The sequence below is a fragment of the Canis aureus genome, chromosome 8 (assembly GCF_053574225.1).
Source record: "Canis aureus isolate CA01 chromosome 8, VMU_Caureus_v.1.0, whole genome shotgun sequence".
NCBI lineage: Eukaryota > Metazoa > Chordata > Mammalia > Carnivora > Canidae > Canis > Canis aureus.
In genome coordinates, this window is record NC_135618.1 from 40942516 (window position 1) to 40960536 (window position 18021).

Sequence of the window (18021 nt, forward strand, 5' to 3'; positions counted from 1 at the left end):
GGGGGGTTTTGTTGGTGATTTTGTTTGAAATAGTACCCAAGCGTGGCGCCAGGCACTGTCCAGCGTCCCTAAGCACGGGGAGGCTGTGACGTGTCTTCAGGAGAAGACACCTGTGTTAGATGACTTGTTCTGGTTGTGAGCCATAGTGCTGTCGGCCTTGAGTTCAATGTTACCGAACAGGCAGTGTGTGTATGTGTATGTACATGTATCTTAAGATTTTATTTATCAAAAAAAAAAAAGATTTTATTTATCTCTTCATGAGAGGCAGCGACACAGGCAGCGGGAGAAGCAGGATCCCTGCAGGGAGCCCGACGTGGGACTCGATCCCAGGACCAGGTTCACACCTGAGCTGAAGGCAGATGCTCAACCCCTGAGCCACCCAGGTGCCCCTCAACAGTATATATTAAGTAAGGTGTCTTTAAACGGAAACACTCTTAAAACATGTTTGTTTTTTTTAAATATTTTATTTATTCATGACAGACACAGAGAGACAGAGAGGCAAAGACACAGAGGGAGAAGCAGGCTCCATGCAGGGAGCACGATGTGCGACTGGATGCGGGGTCTCCAGGATCAGGCTCCCGGCTGAAGGCAGGTGCTAAACCGCTGAGCCACTCGGGCTGCCCTGAAACACGGTTATGTATTGATTGGTTGATGCCAGTGTGACCGGAAGTGGTCAAAAACCTCGCCCTGTATTTCTCTTAGGAGTAGTTCAATATTCACCAAGTCAGTGTTTACAGTGACTTTATAGAATATAACTAGGAGTAATAATGAGACTGAGCTCTGTATGATTCGATTAACAATTTAAGGAATCATTCTGATTGCTCTGTGAAAAATGGTTTATACCAGAAGATGCTGGGGAAGGAACACATATGTAGTTTTAAAAGTTCTACTAACCATATTTTAAAAAGCAAAAAGAAACAGGTGAGGTTAATTTTGCTAATCTATTTCTTTTTTTTAATTTTTATTTATTTATGATAGTCACACACACAGAGAGAGAGAGAGACAAAGACACAGGCAGAGGGAGAAGCAGGCTCCATGCACCAGGAGCCTGACATGGGATTCAATCCCAGGTCTCCAGGATTGCGCCCTGGGCCAAAGGCTGGTGCTAAACCGCTGCACCACCCAGGGATCCCTAATCTATTTCATTTAACCCAATATATGCAACGTATTATTTTACAATGTTTTTTACAATATTTAATGAATGTAAAAAATTATCTGAGATATTTTACTTTTATTTGTTCCACACTTTGAAATACGGTGCATATTTTGTTTTATTTATTTATTTCTTAAAGATTGTATTTATTTGTTCATGAGATACACAGAGAGAGGCAGAGACATAGGCAGAGGGAGAATCAGGCTCCCATGGGGAGCCTGACACAGGACTGGATCCCAGGACCCCAGGGATCACGACCTGAGTCAAAGGCAGATGCACAACCACTGAGCCACCCAGGCGTCCCTCAGTGTGTATTGTAGACTTGAAGCAGATCTTAGTTTGGATCAGCTACATCTCAAGGGCTCAATAGCTACATGTGGCTTGTAGATACCATATCAGACATTGCAGATATAGAACATTTAGTCATTTACTCTGCAAGGTTTTGTTCTATGCCTGAAAATATACAGAATGAAATAAAGCCCAGTCTCTGTTCTCAAAGTGCACACAGTCCAGCTAGGGAGACTAATAGAATAGTCTGTGTTGAAGGCATCAAAACAAGGTGCTTTGAGAGGTCAAGGAGGGAGCACTTAGATGAGGAAAGCTTCAGAGAAAAGAGAGACATTTAAGATGGGGCTTGAAGGATGTGTAAGAGTCCCCCAGGTGAAAGAAGTGGAAGAAGGGCACTTGCAGCAGTGAGAGCTGCTTATGCAAAGTCCCAGAGAGATGACATATGGTGCTACTGGGGAAATGCAAGCAGTTTTTTTTTTAAGTTTTTATTTAATTATTCACGAGAGACCCAGAAAGAGAGGCAGACACATAGGCAGAGGGAGAAGCAGGCTCCCTGCGGGGAGCCCAATGCGGGACTCCATCCCAGGACTCTGGGATCACAACTTGAGCCAAAGATAGATGCTAACCACTGAGCCACCCAGGTGCCCCTGCAAGCAGTTCTTTATAACTGGATTTTAGGGTATGAAATGGGAGAATAGTGAGTAGGAAAAGATGAGGAAGGTCTTATAGACCAGTCTATGGAATCTAGAACTTGATCCTCTTCAGTAGTAATGGGACATGTGAAGAATTGTTTTTGTTTTTGTTTTTTTTTAAATAGGCCTAATAGTTTCTGCCTTTATTTTTTAAAGATTTTTATTTAGGGATCCCTGGGTGGCTCAGTGGTTTGGCACCTCCCTTCGGCCCAGGGCGTGATCCTGGAGATCTGGGATCGAGTCCCACATCGGGCTCCCTGCATGGAGCCTGCTTCTCCCTCTGCCTGTGTCTCTGCCTCTCTCTCTCTCTCTCTGTGTGTGTGTGTGTTTCTCATGAACAAATAAATAAAATCTTAAAAAAAATCAATCTTAAAAAAAAGATTTTTATTTATTTGCTCATGAGACACACAGAGAGAAAGAGGCACAGACACAGGCAGAGGGAGAAGCAGGCTCCATGTAGGGAGCCTGACGTGGGACTTGATCCCGGGTCTCCAGGATCACGCCCTGAGCTGAAGGTGGCGCTAAACCGCTGAGCCACCCAGGCTGCCCACATGTGAAGAATTGTATCTTTTTTTTTTTTTTTTTTAAGATTTTATGTATTTATTCATGAGAGACACAAAAAGAAGCAGACACACAGGCAGAGGGAGAAGCAGGCTCCATGCAGGGAGCCCGACGTGGGACTCCATCCCAGGTCTCCAGGATCACGCCCTGGGCTGAAGGCAGGTGCTAAACTGCTGAGCCACCCAAGCGTCCCAAGAATTGTATCTTAAGTAGTATGACCAGACATACATTTTAGATAAATCATTCTGGCAATGTGGAAGGGGTGGGAATTGTGGCCAGAAGTTCCAGCAGGAAGGGAAGGGGCTCTAGGGAGTATCCAGGCAGAATACCCTGGGCCTCAGTTCCCCCATTCACAAAGAGGAAATGCCATATCTCACTTGCTGTTAGAGGAATCAAGGAATAAAAAAGAGATGATTGAATTGCATTTGCACTAAAACTGAGGGCAGGGGTGCCTGGTAGGCTCAGTCAGTGGAGTGTGCAACTCTTGATCTCGGGGTTGTAAGTTTGAGCCCCTCATTGGGCATACAGTTTACTTAGAAAAAAAAATGGCCAAGTATTCCTGAAAAGATTAAACAGAAAACAGAGTCACTTAACAATTATATTCCTAGGACTATGGCCAAGAAAAATGAAAACATATGGCCACACACAAACCTGTACACAAATGTCCATAGCATTTGTTCATATTCATAGCACAAATGCTCACATTCACTATGTGAGCCAAAAAAGTGGAAACAACCCACCAACAAATAAATAGATAAACCGTGGCTGATCCGGGCTATGACGTGGATGAAACCTTGAAAACACCGTGCTTGAGTGAAAGAAGCCAGTCACATGAGACCACATGTTGTATGATTCCATTTGTATGACACATTCAGAACAGGAAGATCCACAGAGATGGGCAGATTAGTGGTTGCCTAGGGCTGAGGGAGTTCAGGGGAGACACGGGGAGGTGACTGCTAATGGGCGCAACTTTCTTTTTAGGGTGATGAAAACAATCTAAGATCGACTGTCATGATGGCTGCACAGCATTGGCGAATATACTAAAAGCCATTGAATTTGTACAGTTAAATGGGTGGATGTGGATTAGATCTTAAAGCAGTTACCAAAACAAACAACCAGGGAGAGAGTATATCCAAAGAATCAGACACAGGATGAGACAGACACGACTGTTAGAGGTAGGGTGATGGTACCCGTGCTGTTTGCTGTAGAATCCTCACGGGGCGCCTCTGAGACCAGGAGCCCCGTGACTGTTCCCGGAGGTTGTCGGTAGCTGTCACTTGTGGTCTTGCAGTGTAACTGACGAATTCACCTGTTCCCAGGAGCGTTTGCTTTCTGCTGACACCTGTCCTTCTCACAGATGCACACACGAGGCTCCTTCCACAGCACCTGCCTCCTCCTCCAGCCTCCAAGCCTCATACATGTGCTGCAAAGCTAGCTGCTTCTTTATTTTTAGTCCGGATTATACTCTAACTGGGTCAGCTGGAGTGCCGTGGGCCCGGCACAGCCTCAGCGGTCCTTCTGCTGGCCCCTGCCCCCAGATCATCCTACTGCCCCCGGAAGAACACTTGTCTGCTTTCCACGGGGCTGGACCCCAGATTCCCAGGTTTTACAGAAAACAGCCCCAAGGTGGGAGAAGTGGGAGCTCCTTCCTCTAATCTGCAGCAGTGCCATCTGCTGGCCAAACGGTGGTACAGGGGACACGGTGGCTTCCCTGCTGGCCTTCCCTTCCCCGACTTGGAGCCTGCGTCACAGAGTGCCAGGGATAATGCTCATCCCTCTTAGTTGTCTTAGGCCAGAGTTTAAACCAGACCTCGTCCTTCCATTGAATCCCATGAGAAAAGTGCCCGTGTCTTCCATGTTGAGCTTGATGTGCGGTTTCACGAGCCTCACTGTTGGTACAGAAGACACCAGGTAAAGACGCCCGCAAGGCGTCGCCCGCAAGGAAGTCACTAGCCCAGCTCCTAAGAACAGATTCATTTGCCTGCCTTTGTATCTTCATTATAAATTGGAGCCACTTGGAGCACGCAGTGTGCAGTTGTGATACAGCAAACACTCCAGGTGACAAAGGGCATCTTCAGTACAGTTCTCTTCAACGGAGCAAAGCCCAGGTACCTCCAGGGGCACCTCCCTCCTCTCCTGCCACAACCCTCTACCTCCTCCTTCACCCTGTCCTCCATCAAGCTGACGCATCATTGGCTTAAAAGCCTCAAACAAAATCATGTGGTCATTTTCGGAGACTCAGCCAACATCACCGAGCACTTACTTTGCACTAATTACTGTGCTAAGCTCTCTGCATGTACAGCAATCTTCATCCCCACAAGGAGCCTGTGCACATTTTTTTAAGATTATTTTTATTTATTCATGAGAGACACAGGCAGAGGGAGAAGCAGGTTCCCTGCAGGGAGCCTGATGGGGGACTCAATCCCAGGACCCCAGGATCATGACCTGAGCTGAAGGCAGACGCTCAACCACTGAGCCACCCAGGTGCCCTGAATTCTTAGCTATTATGGTATTGCTGTCATAGACAGTGTCGTGCGTGGGATGAGTACATTACTTTTGGCTGCCTACTGAAGGGTAGAATGGCTGGGTCATAGGATCTGCCTGTGTTCACCTTTGCAGACCCCGCCACGGACTTTCCCTAAGTGGTTCTTCCGATTTACACTCTACCAGAGGCTGGGAGTTCTGCTTATCATATCTCCACCAATATTTGCATAGCCAGACCCTCCATTTTAAATGCTAAATGATTCTAAATGGAAACATGAATGATTTCAGTGTTAACAACTATTTTGTAACATTTCTGTTGTTCGCACAGCCCATCAGAATGGACCACTCCATTGGAGCTATCGTCCATTTAATGAACATTTACTTACCCCCTCCTGTGTGCTGGTGCTAGAGAGATGGTAAAAAGCAGAAAGATCTCTGTCCTGAAGGAGCTCCAGAGATATCCTCTCTTCAGGTAGCAGCTCAGATGTCACCTCTGCAGATGGTCCTCCATGAGCACCTGCCCGCATCACCCCATTGTCTGTTTCATCTTCTTTGTGGCATGCACATCACTGAAGGTACCTTGTTTATCTGTTTGTTGACGTGTTTGCTGCTCTCAGGAGGGCAAGAATCTCGTCTGCTCGGTATTCTCTATCCTCTAACATAGTTTCTGGCACATAGTCAACATTCAGTAAATATTTATTGGGTGAGCAAACGATTGAATAAGTGATAGGCAGGGTGAGACCTGAGATCTCTGGTTCAAGTCCTGACTCTGCCACTCATCAGCTGCTGTGTGAGACCTTCAGTAAATGATTTAAGTTTTCTGATCCTCATTTCCTCATCTATAAAATAAGAGTGCTTGAACTGGCCAAAGAAAGAGCAAATGATCTTAAAGCTAGATTATGAAAAATTACATAATCTGAAAAACAGAGAAAAATAGAATGAGGAAAAATGAACAGAGCCTCAGAGAAATGTGGGATACTTTTGAGTGCACCAACATATGTGTGACAGGAATTTCACAATGAAAGACGAGAGAGAAAGGAGCAGAAAAAAACATATAAATAAATAATAAAAATTCCAAATAAATCAAAGAGAAAAAAAAAACCTACATTGATCTACACATCCAAGCATCTTAATAAACTCTTTTTTTTTTAATTTTTATTTATTTATGATAGTCACAGAGAGAGAGAGAGAGGCGCAGAGACACAGGCAGAGGGAGAAGCAGGCTCCATGCACCGGGAGCCCGATGTGGGATTCGATCCTGGGTCTCCAGGATCGCGCCCTGGGCCAAAGGCAGGCGCTTAACCGCTGCACCACCCAGGGATCCCTTTTTTTTTATTATTTTTTTTTTAATTTTTTATTTAATCTTAATAAACTCTAAAGAGGAGTTTGCAAAGAGATCCATACCCAGATACATCATAGTTAAAAGACAAGACAAAAAAAATTTTGTAAAGGGAGGGAGGAAAATGACTCATCACCTAGAAGGAATCCAAATGAGATTTTTAAAAAAGATTTATTTTATTTATTTAAGAGAGTGGGGGATCGGGGAGGGAGAATGAAATTCAACCAGACTCCGTGCTGGGTGGGGAGCCCAACCTGGGGCTCAGTCTAATAGCCCTGATATCATGCCCTGAGCCAAAACTAAGAGTCAGATGCTCAACTGGCTGCACCTCCAGGTGCCCCCAGGAACCCAAATAAGATTAACAGCTAGGGATCCCTGGGTGGCGCAGTGGTTTAGCGCCTGCCTTTGGCCCAGGGCGCGATCCTGGAGACCCAGGATCGAATCCCACATCGGGCTCCCGGTGCATGGAGCCTGCTTCTCCCTCTGCCTGTGTCTCTGCCTCTCTCTTTCTCTCTCTGTGACTATCATAAATAAATAAAAATTAAAAAAAAAAGATTAACAGCTAACTTATCCTTGGAAACAACAGAGGCTGCAAGGCAGTGAGATGATACATTCCACGTGCAAAAAAAGTTAGAATAAATAACTATTTAATAAATAATAATAATAATAAATTGATATTGTTTCTATTCAGGTGCTGTGTGTTCAGTGTCTGACCACTACAATTCCCTGAACACATTATTAGGGATCATACAGTGTAGTTTCCGATTGCCTCTTTTTAAAATTATTTTATTTATTTATTCATGAGATACAGAGAGAAAGGCAGAGACAAAGGCAGAGGGAGAAGCAGGCTCCCCGTGGGGAGCCCGATGCAGGACTCAATCCCAGGACCCCGGGATCATAAGCTGAGCCAAAAGCAGACACTCTGCCACTGAGCCACCCAGGCGTCCCTGATTGCCCCTTTTGTGTTATTTAATCCACCCTACATGAGTTGACAGCAGGAGCTCAATATTATTGTGGTAGAAGGTAAAAATCACCCTTTCTATACCCATCTGGAGGTTTAGCTAAAAGAAGCAAATGTCTCCATTTGTGGTCTTTCCTAGGAAAAAGGATTTCCACAAATGACTCTGGGGGTGCCTGGGTGGCTCAGCCCGTGAAGCATCTGTCTTCAGTTCTCAGGGTCCTGGGATTAAGTCCTGCGTCGGGCTCCCTGTTCAATGGGGAGGCTGCCTCTCCCTCTGCCTGCAGCTTGCTCGCTCTCATACTCTCTGTCAATAAATATGTAAAACTTTTTTTAAAAAAAATTTTAAATGAAAATAAAACCCAAATGACTCTATTTATTCATTCAATTAGTATGTATATATTAAGCATCTACAGTGTGCTTGCTAGGAGCCATACTCCCGTGGAACTCAACATCTACCTGCAGGAACTCAGAGTAGCGAGGAAGAATGGCACTAACCAAATAGCCACACAAATGACCATGACAAGCATTTGAAGGAAGGACATGATAAGTACTAAGATCTCAGAGTAGGGAATGTTTATCCCAATCAAGGAAGTGGAGAAGGCTTCCCTTGGAAAGTGATGGTTGAGCTAAGGTCTGAATGATGAGTAGAACTTTCTGTTCCCTCATAAATGTAGGCAGAAAAAAATGTTTCAGCCAAGGAGACATGTGCAAAGGGCCTGTGGCTGGAGGTAACACAACAGGGACAAGAGGACTGTAGGTTCACAACCCTCTTGGAAGCTTTCATGGTGTAATCTGAAACTGCGCCTGGAACAGAGAGCAGGGAGAGACCAAAGAGGCAGGCCACTCTGAGTAGTAGATGGCAAAGAGAACTTATATATGAGTCTTGTCTTGGGTGGCAGCAAGATGAGTGGATCCCCAGACCCACGCACCAGATCACTTTTTTTTAAGATTTTATTTATTTATTCATGAGAGACACACACACAGAGAGAAGCAGAAACATAGGCAGATGAAGAAGCAGGCTCCCCACGGAAAGCCTGATGAGGAACTCGATTCTGAGACTCCAGGATCAAGCCCTGAGCCAAAGGCAGACGCTCAACCACTGAGCCACCCAGGCATCCCTTAAAAGCTTAAAAGGACATCTGGGTGGCTCAGCTTGTAGGGCATCCAACTCTTAATCTTGACTCAGGTCATGATCTTAGGGTTGTGGGATCAAGCCCCACATGGGGCTTTACACTCAGCAGGGAGTCTGCTTGTCCCTCACCCTCTGCCCCTCCCTTCCCCTGCTCATGTACACTCTCTCTTTCTCTCAAATAAATAAATATATAAATTGTTTTGTTTTGTTTTTTAAAAAAACGTAGAGGCCCTAACTGGGCTCAGTCACATAATCATGCAGGTGTTCTCAGCATCACAACACCATCTCAAGACTATGTCCTTGGAGCAGTTTCTGTGAGCAGGAAGGAGAAGTGGAACCCACATTCCAAGGACAGGGGAAGGGCTGAGGAGCTTCCAGTGCCTGGGCCCAGCTCACAGGTCAACCGGCAGTCACGTTTTTTTTTTTTTTTTTTTTTTTTTTTTAATCACATTCCCTGGGATCCCTGGGTGGCGCAGCGGTTTGGCGCCTGCCTTTGGCCCAGGGCGCGATCCTGGAGACCCTGGATCGAATCCCATGTCAGGCTCCTGGTGCATGGAGCCTGCTTCTCCCTCTGCCTGTGTCTCTGCCTCTCTCTCTCTCTCTCTCTGTGACTATCATAAATAAATAAAAAAAAATTAAAAAAAAAAATCACATTCCCTAACAGGGACTAAAAGAAAGTTAACTGGAAAATTATGTCTGACAAGTGCTTAATATCCAGAATGTGTAAAGATCTCCTACAACTCAACAACAACAAAATTTTAAATGTGCAAAGGACTTGAAGAAACATTTCTCCAAAGATACACAAATGGCCAATGAACACATGAAAAGATGCTCAGCCTCACCGATGATTAGGGAAATACATGTGAAAACCACAAACTATCACCTCACAACTACTGGGGTGACTATTATCAGAAAAACAGAACATAGCAAGTTCTGGTGAACACATGGAGAAACCAGAGCCCTTGTGCTTTGCTGGTGGGAATGGTGCCACCACCATGGAAAGCCATATGGCAGGTGCTCAAAAAATTAACCTTGGATTACCATATGATTCAGCAATGCATGCCTGGGTTAGAGAACTGACAGCAGGCGCTGGAACTGGCATTTCTACTGCCATACGCACAGCAGCGTTATTCACAATAGCCAAAATGCGAACGCAACCTCAGTGTCCAGCGTCCATCAGCAGAGGAATGGATGAGCAAAATGTGTATGTACACACAACAGAATATTATTCAGCCTTGAGAAGGAAGGGAATTCTGACATCTGCTCTGCCTTGGATGAACCTTGAGGACACTCTGCTAAGTCAGTAAGCCAGACACAGAGACAAATAGCGCCTGGTCCTTCCTAGAGCTAGAGAGGAAAGGTGACCTGGTTATCCTTCTCAGCTATTTATGCAGCATGGAAAATGATTGTCTGGGCAAAGTGGGTGAATGGCACTTTACAAAAAACTGATTTAATCATTGACGCCAGTTTATTTGGGAGGGAAAAAAATGCTAATGGTCATTTCCAATCATGTTAATTGGCTTCTGGCTCCAATGAGCCATTCAGAGAATGTCCAGTGACAAGTTTGTCCTGAAATCGTCTGACTGAGAGTTCCGCCATCAGAACTCAGCAGTGCCAAATCTCAGGTACTGCCTGGTGACCGAAGGGCAGGGTCGCTTCCTGGAGACAGCAAATCCTCTGGGAAGCAAGGAACACCCTTTGGAGTGGCATGTGTCCTCTTCCACTCAAAAGGCCAGATCTTCGGGTCTTTTGTTTTTATAACAACTGTTTTATTTCCAGACCTAAAATGACATGATCTTTAAGGTTTATGAATCCTCTCAAGTTTAACAAATTAGCTTAAAAAATTTTATTCATTTATTTGATAGAGACAGAGCGCATATATGGGAGGAGAAGAAGAAGCAGACTCCCCCCTGAGCAGGGAGCCTGATGGAGGACTCAATCCCAGGACCCTGGGATCATCACCTGAGCCAGTGACAAACATTACACCCACTTACCCACACCCCATTATACCCACACCCACTTACCCCCAATGACCAAGGATTGCTTCAGATTCTATCGCTCGCACTTCTTCGTAAGGCCCACGGGGAGCCCCTGGTCTGGCCCCGTGCTTCCCTCTCCAGCCTTGTTTCTGGGCTAACCTCCTCCTCTCCCCTTCTGCTCCCTTGCCCACTGGGGAAAGTCTTGCTCATCGTTCTGCAATAATACAGCTCCTCAGTCTCTTGCCTGCAATTCCAAAATCCACAAAGCTCTGCCCCACTGCAAGGTTTTTCATTAAGTTTGCAGGATCAGCTTCTCCAGCCAAGAACCCATTGTGTTGAGCAAAGTTGGGCTCATTGACTTGTTGCCACAGGGGCGAACCCGCACAGCTGGTGTTCTGATTACCTCCTACTCGCCGCAGGATGAGGGTACCCCTGCCCTCAATGATATGACGCCTGGCACTGGCCAGGTGAGATGGACAGCAATGATTAGCCACATAGACTCACTGCCGGGGAAAGGAGGACACTGCCCACCACATGGGGCCACTCAGGGTTGCAGTCAGGAGCAGAGCGAATCAGCAAGAGCTGTAGGCTGCCCTTTATAATAACGGGATGGGGTGTCCCCTGGTTCCTACAGGGGGATGTGATTGGCTTCCAGGCTTGCAGGAAAGCTGAGCCCCCCACAGACTGAGGATGGGGTGCAGTGTGGCTGGTCTGACTGGTGAAGAACTGGCTGGGTGAGGAGCCTTTCTCAACAACGAGAGTGGTAGAGACACATCTGGAGAGAGCAGGGGACCCAGGAAGCCCCAGAAGGCTCAACGATATCAGGGCGGCCCTTGAATGGTTAGGTCTCACAACCCTGTGAGGAGCCCACCGGCATCTCTGGGAGGGTTAACTTAGAAGGGATCACAGGATCTGGTCCACGTTAGGGAGAGGGGGAGTGTTTTGGACTGGCACTGACAGGACATAAGGTAATTCTGTGATTAGGTTTCTCAATCCATCTTATCTAGAAGGAAAGAGGAACGAAGCAGAACTAATGCCCTAACTAGTCAAGAAGCAACAGTCACTCATATCAGCCAGGATAGGGGGCTGTTGGGTCATGTTTGTGGTCTGGACAATGTTCCTGTTTTTGAGCTCAAACATGACTACAGCTGGTCCTGTTTTGTGTTGACCCATCACCGAGGCAGAGCCGCGCTATCAGGTGCTGGTGTGCTATGAAGTTGTTTATGTTCACAGGAGCACACTGAGGCCCTCCCAGCAGCCCCAGGACTCGCGGTGCCAGGCCACTTCCTGATTCAGGGGCTGTTCTTCTCTTCCCCCCATACCCTGCGGAACCAGAGGCCTGCACAGTTGGTCCTCAGAACCTGGGTCTGCGGCATGGAGAGCTCTGACGTGGCCAACTGTGCTGCTCAGGGGTTTGCTTAGAGAAAGACATTGCAGCTGGGCTCTGGTTACACACCCTCCCACTGCCCTGCAGTGTCTCACAGAACGGTTGCTACACTGAAGTCATACAGAATCTGTCAGCCATCTGCTGCACAGGTCGTTATCAGAAACAAACCTGGCTACTGGCTCTGGTACCAGATCCTGAAGATGAGGACCTCGATGGCCAAACCCAGGCTGTGAAAACCTGCCCTAGGGTCCAACTGGCTTTCCCTGGAGGACCAGGTGGCTTTTTCTTTTTAAAGCCTAGCCAGCCACAAACTATTCTACTTGACCCATCATATTTATGTGGTGTTTACATAGGTGCAGCAAGAATGTCCATCTGAGCATAAATTCCCCCTGGGCTCACCAATAAGACATTCAGGGCTTCATGATCCACTAACGAATGGACATTCCACCTGGTTGGTGGGAATGGCAGTTGTGCCACTTATGACATCTGCTAGGGTCAGGGACAAGTTTGGGATGAGAATGTTCATCCACCCATGTTACCCCTGCGTAGGTACTGCAGCTGGCATCATGTTCTTGAAGAGAGTGGTCATCTCTCTGGGCACTCCCCCAGGTAGCCTGTGCTTGCATCTTTTTCAAGGTTTCTGGGTGTTCTTTCTCAGGGAAACATGATCCACTGGAGCGGTGGTCATTTTAAGCATCTGAAAGTCTCAAACAACCATGCTGAGTACCCAGGGTAAGTGAGCATATGGCAGGTGGCTTAAGCCTGATGGTCACATAGCAAGTAGCATCCATAGCTATAATAAAGAAAGATGAACAGTCACAAGTGTTGATGACAATGGAGAGAAATGGGAAGCCCCACAGCTAGGGGTAGGAATGTAAAAGACTGTAGGCACTGTGGAAAACAGTGTGACAGTTCCTCAGAGTGTTAACACGGAGTCACCGTCTGACCTGGCAGTTCCACCTCTAGCCATAAACACCAAATAATTGGGATCCCTGGGTGGCGCGGCTGTTTGGCGCCTGCCTTTGGCCCAGGGCGCGATCCTGGAGACCCGGGATCGAATCCCACATCGGGCTCCCAGTGCATGGAGCCTGCTTCTCCCTCTGCCTGTGTCTCTGCCTCTCTCTCTCTCTCTCTCTCTATCATAAATAAATAAAAAAAAATTTAAAAAAATTAAAAAAAAAACCACCAAATAATTGAAAACCTGTACACAACTGCTCATAGCAGCATTGTCCACAATAGTAAAAAGGTAGGATTGGCCCAAATATCCATCTGTGGCTGGACGGATTAAAAACTGATCTATCAAAAAAAAAACAAAAACAAAAACAAAAAAAACAAAAAAAACTGATCTATCTCTACAATGGAATGACTCAGCCATGAAAAGGGAATGAAGTAGTGACACCTGCTACAGTGTGGGTGAGCCTTGAAAACATGATGCTCAGTGAAAGGAAGCAGTTACAAAAGGCCACATATTATAGAATTTCATTTATATGAAATGTCCAAAATAGGCAAACCTATAGAGGCAAAAAGTAGGTTAATGAATGCCAGGCACTGGGGGGCAAGAGGATGGGAACGGGGAGTGAGTGCTCCTGCAGATGGCATTTCTTGTTAGGGTGATGTGCTAAATAAAGCTGATTGCAGTGATGGGTGCACAGCTCTGTGATGCTACAAGTTACTGGATTGTAGACTTTAAATTAGTGAATTGTGTGGAATGGGAATTATATCTCAATAAAGCTGTTATCAAAAAAGAAAGAAAAAGGAATATCCAAGTGGGACGCAGACTGAACTGCACGTATAATTATCATTTATCACAACAGGAGCGGGTCTTTGTATGTTTTGTTCTTGTTTTATTTCTGTGGGGTTTGTTTTGTTTTTTCTTGTCACTTGAGGTGGTAAAACTCCTTTAATGTAATTAAGCAATTCTTTCAAAGCAGGTTGGCGTGTCTGAAGAGTAGTGGCTGTTGTAGCATGGAGGGTCCCAACATGAGTGCCCACTGTTCCTGAAGAACTAGCGTTTGTGGATAGAGCAGTGATGGCCTCAGCAGAAGCATCTGCTAACGTGAGGTCAAAAACATGTAATTAATAAGCAACATCCCAGGGGCGCCTGCGTGGCTCAGTCGGTTATTTTTTTTTTAAGATTTTATTTATTCATGAGAGGCACACAGAGAGAAAGAGAGACAGAGACACAGGCAAAGGGAGAAGCAGGCTCCCTGCGAGGAGCCTGATCCAGGACTTGATGCCAGGACCACACCCTGAGCCAAAGGCACACTCAACCGCTGAGCCACTCAGGCGTCATCCCATGGCTCAGTTGGTTAAGCATCTGCTTCCAGCTCAGGTCATAATCTCAGGGTCCTGGGATGGAGGATGGAGCCCCACATCATTGGGCTCCTTGCTCAGCAGGGAGTCTGCTTCTCCTTGTGCCCCTCCCCCTGCTCTTGCTGGCCATCTCTCTCAAACAAATAAAATCTTTTTTTAAAATAGGGGGGATCCCTGGGTGGCTCAGCGGTTCAGCGCCTGCCTTTGGCCCAGGGTGGGATCCTGGAGTCCCAGGATCAAGTCCCACGTCGGACTCCCAGCATGGATCCTGCTTCTCCCTCTGCCTGTGTCTCTCTCTGTCTCTCTGTCTCTCTGTCTCTCTCTCTCTCATGAATAAATAAATAAAATCTTTAAAAATAAATAAATAAAAATAGAAAAATAAATAAATAAAAATAGGGCAGCTCGGGTGGCTCAGTGGTTTAGCGCCGCCCTCAGCCCAGGGCGTAACCCTGGAGACCCGGGATCGAGTGCTGCGTCCGGCTCCCTGCATAGAGCCTGCTGCTCCCTCTGCCTATGTCTCTGCCTCTCTGTCTCTCATGAATTAATAAAATCTTAAAAATAAATAAAAAATAAATAATTAAAATAAATAAACAATACCCCTGAAAATACACACGTTAAATTCATAACAAGTCTCCCGGGCCATGACCATTGGCAAGAGTGGGATATCAGGTCAGTTCTGGGGAAAGGAATTTTTTGAGTCATACTGGCCTGGCACTTTGCATGTGTTATTTCTGTGTAGGCACACGCACATATGCATACTTCCCCTCCCTGCCGGAACCTCAAATGGAAAGTTTCATTTCCAATTTAGCAGGCAGGGAAGCTAAGACTCAGAGAGGTTAAGTCATTTGCACAAGGTCACACAGCTGTTCTGGAAGAGTCACGCACCATCTCCATAAACCCAGAGAGGACAGGTGCTCCACCTTCTGTGGGGAAGCTGGGGGAGATTGCTCTTTAGCCAACGACACCCCTGAGCGGGGCTCTTGCCGTGGACTGCATAGAGGCAGTGTGTATCATGTCTAGAAGGGTGGGGTGGGCCAGGAGTGGGGGCTCCAGGGGGTTAAGCCAAGGACCTTCCCTGCAGACTTCCCTAGGAGACCAGGACGAGGAGGCTGCCATTGTCTTGTCCAAGAATTGACACAAGTGGGGCCTGACCACAGAGGGGCCCAAATCATTTCCCGGTCCTGCAGCAGCTGGCTCACAGCTGCGTCCTGGGCACTGGGGTGTTCACGAGCCCCGGCTCTAGCAGGAAGGAGAGCAAGGTTTGGCAAGGGCGTCCTCACTGGGGCCCCTGGGTGGGCAGGGCCATGCAGGGTTCGGACCTGTGGGAAGCCAGCTGCCTCTTGCCCTATTTACCCCCACTCTCCACCCCCACCTCCAACCCCACCAGAAACCCTAACACCTGTGGCGCATTTGGTGTGGGTCTGGAGACCAGATTAGCTCTTCAGTCTCTTTTCTCTACATCCTCTTTTCTCAAAAGCGAGGCTCTCCTAACTCCAAGAACTCTCTCCTTTCCTGACCCTAGAGGCTTCAGAGAAGCGAGCTGCTTCCCCATTACCTTTGCCGCATGCCTCTTGGAAGGGGTCATCGCTCTGACATAACTGAAGGACCCTTTGTTCAAACACTCAGCAAGTTTTAATTGAGCACCCACCCTGCCCCATGCCAGGCTCCACGCCCACTTGCCCACGTTCTTTGGTGTCCTAGCAACCAGAACCTCTCATCCGAGCTCCGGCCAGGACAGAGGTCATTTTCTCCCTGACTGCCATGACCTGCAGCCTCCCTAGGCCTCTGAGGACCTGTCCGCACAGCTTGTGGGTTCTGTGAAGGCCACCGCTTGTCCCCAAGGACTCCCAGAACGCCAGCCCAGCCGGCCCTCCCTGCAGGATGAGCTTCTCGCTCACGTTCTCCGAGCTGGTCAACATCGCCATCCCGCAGTGCGGGGTTGTGAACTTCAAGGCGCTGCACCTCCTGCTCCAGGGCATCTTGGAGCACATCCACATGGGTGAGCTCAAGAAAGTCCTCTCAGGAGATGAAGACTTTCTCCAAACCTCGCCTACTGTGTTCATGCCCCGGGAAGCAGACGCCCAGCCCATCCTCAACCCCATGAAGAGGCTCAGCGAAATCTTTGACCATGTTGTGAGCCGCATAGACAAGATGGAGAGCCAGCTGGCCACGCTGCAGGACCTGCCTACCACTTCCCAGCTGCTGGAGGGCAGCCAGGGCACAGGCCAGCCTGCTCAGGATCTATGGCACCTGATAAAGCTCCGGAAGATGGTAGAGGGTAATGAAGAAGCCACAGCAAAGGTAAACCACCTGGCCTCCAGAAGCTTCCTGCCCTTTATGCTGTCTTCCCAGGCATCTTAGCCCCCATTCCCTTATGCCCCTTGTGATGGGCTCCCCCACCCCCCAAACAGGGGCAGGAATGGGGCTTTGAAGTCAGGCAGAACCAAAGCTCCAAGCTTGCATTCTTTGTCAAGTGTTGAGGAAAGAAGCCAGACACAAAAGGCCACATGTGGTATGGTTCCATTGGTATGAAACAGCTCCATGGAGACATGAAGCAGACTAGTGGTTGCCAGGGCCCGGGGAAGGAGGGGCAGAGGGAAAGTTAACCTAGTGTTTTTTTTGTTTTTTTTTAAGATTTTATTTATTCAAGAGAGACAGAGAGAGAGAGAGAGAGAGAGGCAGAGACACAGGCAGAGGGAGAAGCAGGCTCCATGAAGGGTGCCTGACGTGGGACTTGATCCCGGGTTTCCAGGATCACGCCCTGGGCTGAAGGCGGCACTAAACTGCTGAGCCACCCGGGCTGCCCAACCTAGTGGTTTTGAGGTCTGCTTTTGTGTGATGAAAAGAAGTTGGAAACGCAGACCAAAGTTCACCATTCCCTCATTCCTTTATCTCCTCACTGTCCCCTTCACCCTTGCAACTCTGGTGGGCTCCCTCCCCAGGAAAACAACCACTAGAAGGAGTGCTCATTATGCTCCAGGTGAGCTGGAGGCTTAGCCTCTTTAATCTTCACAGCACCTCTGTGAGACAGGTGAGCAATTGAAGCACTGAAATGTTAACCCACTTGGGGTGATGCAGTGGCAGAAAACAGCTGGTGCAAACCTGCACCAAGAAATCAGAGGAGAGGCATAGGAATGTGGTGTGCTGAGTGTGGTCCACTTACCAACTGGAACGGGTAGGGGGATGATCATGGTTTCCTCCTCCCAGGATTGCCTAGAGATTGATGCTAAACAAGATAATGCGTGGGAAGTGCTCAGCACAGAGCTCGGGTATTCTGGTCGTCCAGTCTGTGGTCACCGTTAATATTATCCAGAGACTTGAACCTTGGAAGATCAGGACCTCAGCAAAGTCGGGCCCCTGGAGCCCTGAGGGACAGGGAGAGGGATCAGTCTGGCCAAGGTGGGCTGAGAGGGAAGGTGGCATAGACCAGCGCTAAATCAAGCACTAAGTGAAGCAGCCAGACACAAAGGACCACGTACTGCAAGCTTCTATTTCTTTTCTTTTTTTTTTTTTTAAGATTTTATTTATTTATTCATGAGAGACACGGGGGGTGGGGGGGGCAGAGATGCAGGCAGAGGGAGAAGCAGGCTCCATGCAGGGAGCCCGACATGGGACTCGATCCCAGGTCTCCAGGATCACACCCTAGGCCAAAGGCGTCGCAAAACCACTGAGCCACCCAGGATGCCCATGCTTCAGTTTCTATGAAACATCCAGAACAGGCAAATTGGTGGA

The 18021-nt window shown here is 47.6% G+C and overlaps 1 protein-coding gene and 2 long non-coding RNA genes across 6 annotated transcripts in view; 2 read left to right on the plus strand and 1 right to left on the minus strand.

Annotated features, from left to right (window-relative positions):
- The first annotated feature begins 4629 nt into the window (after positions 1-4629).
- Positions 4630-5754, plus strand: LOC144318937 (uncharacterized). The gene is made up of 2 exons (XR_013384884.1): positions 4630-4802; positions 5507-5754. It is a non-coding gene; the product is annotated as an uncharacterized LOC144318937 (long non-coding RNA).
- A 4305-nt stretch (positions 5755-10059) lies between these two features.
- Positions 10060-16783, minus strand: LOC144318934 (uncharacterized). Its single transcript, XR_013384880.1, has 2 exons — positions 15845-16783; positions 10060-10391 (listed from the first exon to the last, which is right to left on the minus strand). It is a non-coding gene; the product is annotated as an uncharacterized LOC144318934 (long non-coding RNA).
- C8H16orf96 (chromosome 8 C16orf96 homolog) overlaps positions 15824-18021 on the plus strand; it is a 44186-nt gene continuing 41988 nt past the window's right edge. For 2 of the 4 annotated variants that reach the window (XM_077906427.1, XM_077906431.1), the window contains exon 1: positions 15829-16590. In XM_077906427.1, coding sequence (XP_077762553.1) covers positions 16171-16590 — 420 coding nt within the window. In that variant the 5' untranslated portion in view covers positions 15829-16170. Of the gene's footprint in view, positions 16591-18021 lie in introns of all 4 variants that reach the window. The other 2 variants (XR_013384878.1, XM_077906428.1) reach the window with 2 other exon arrangements.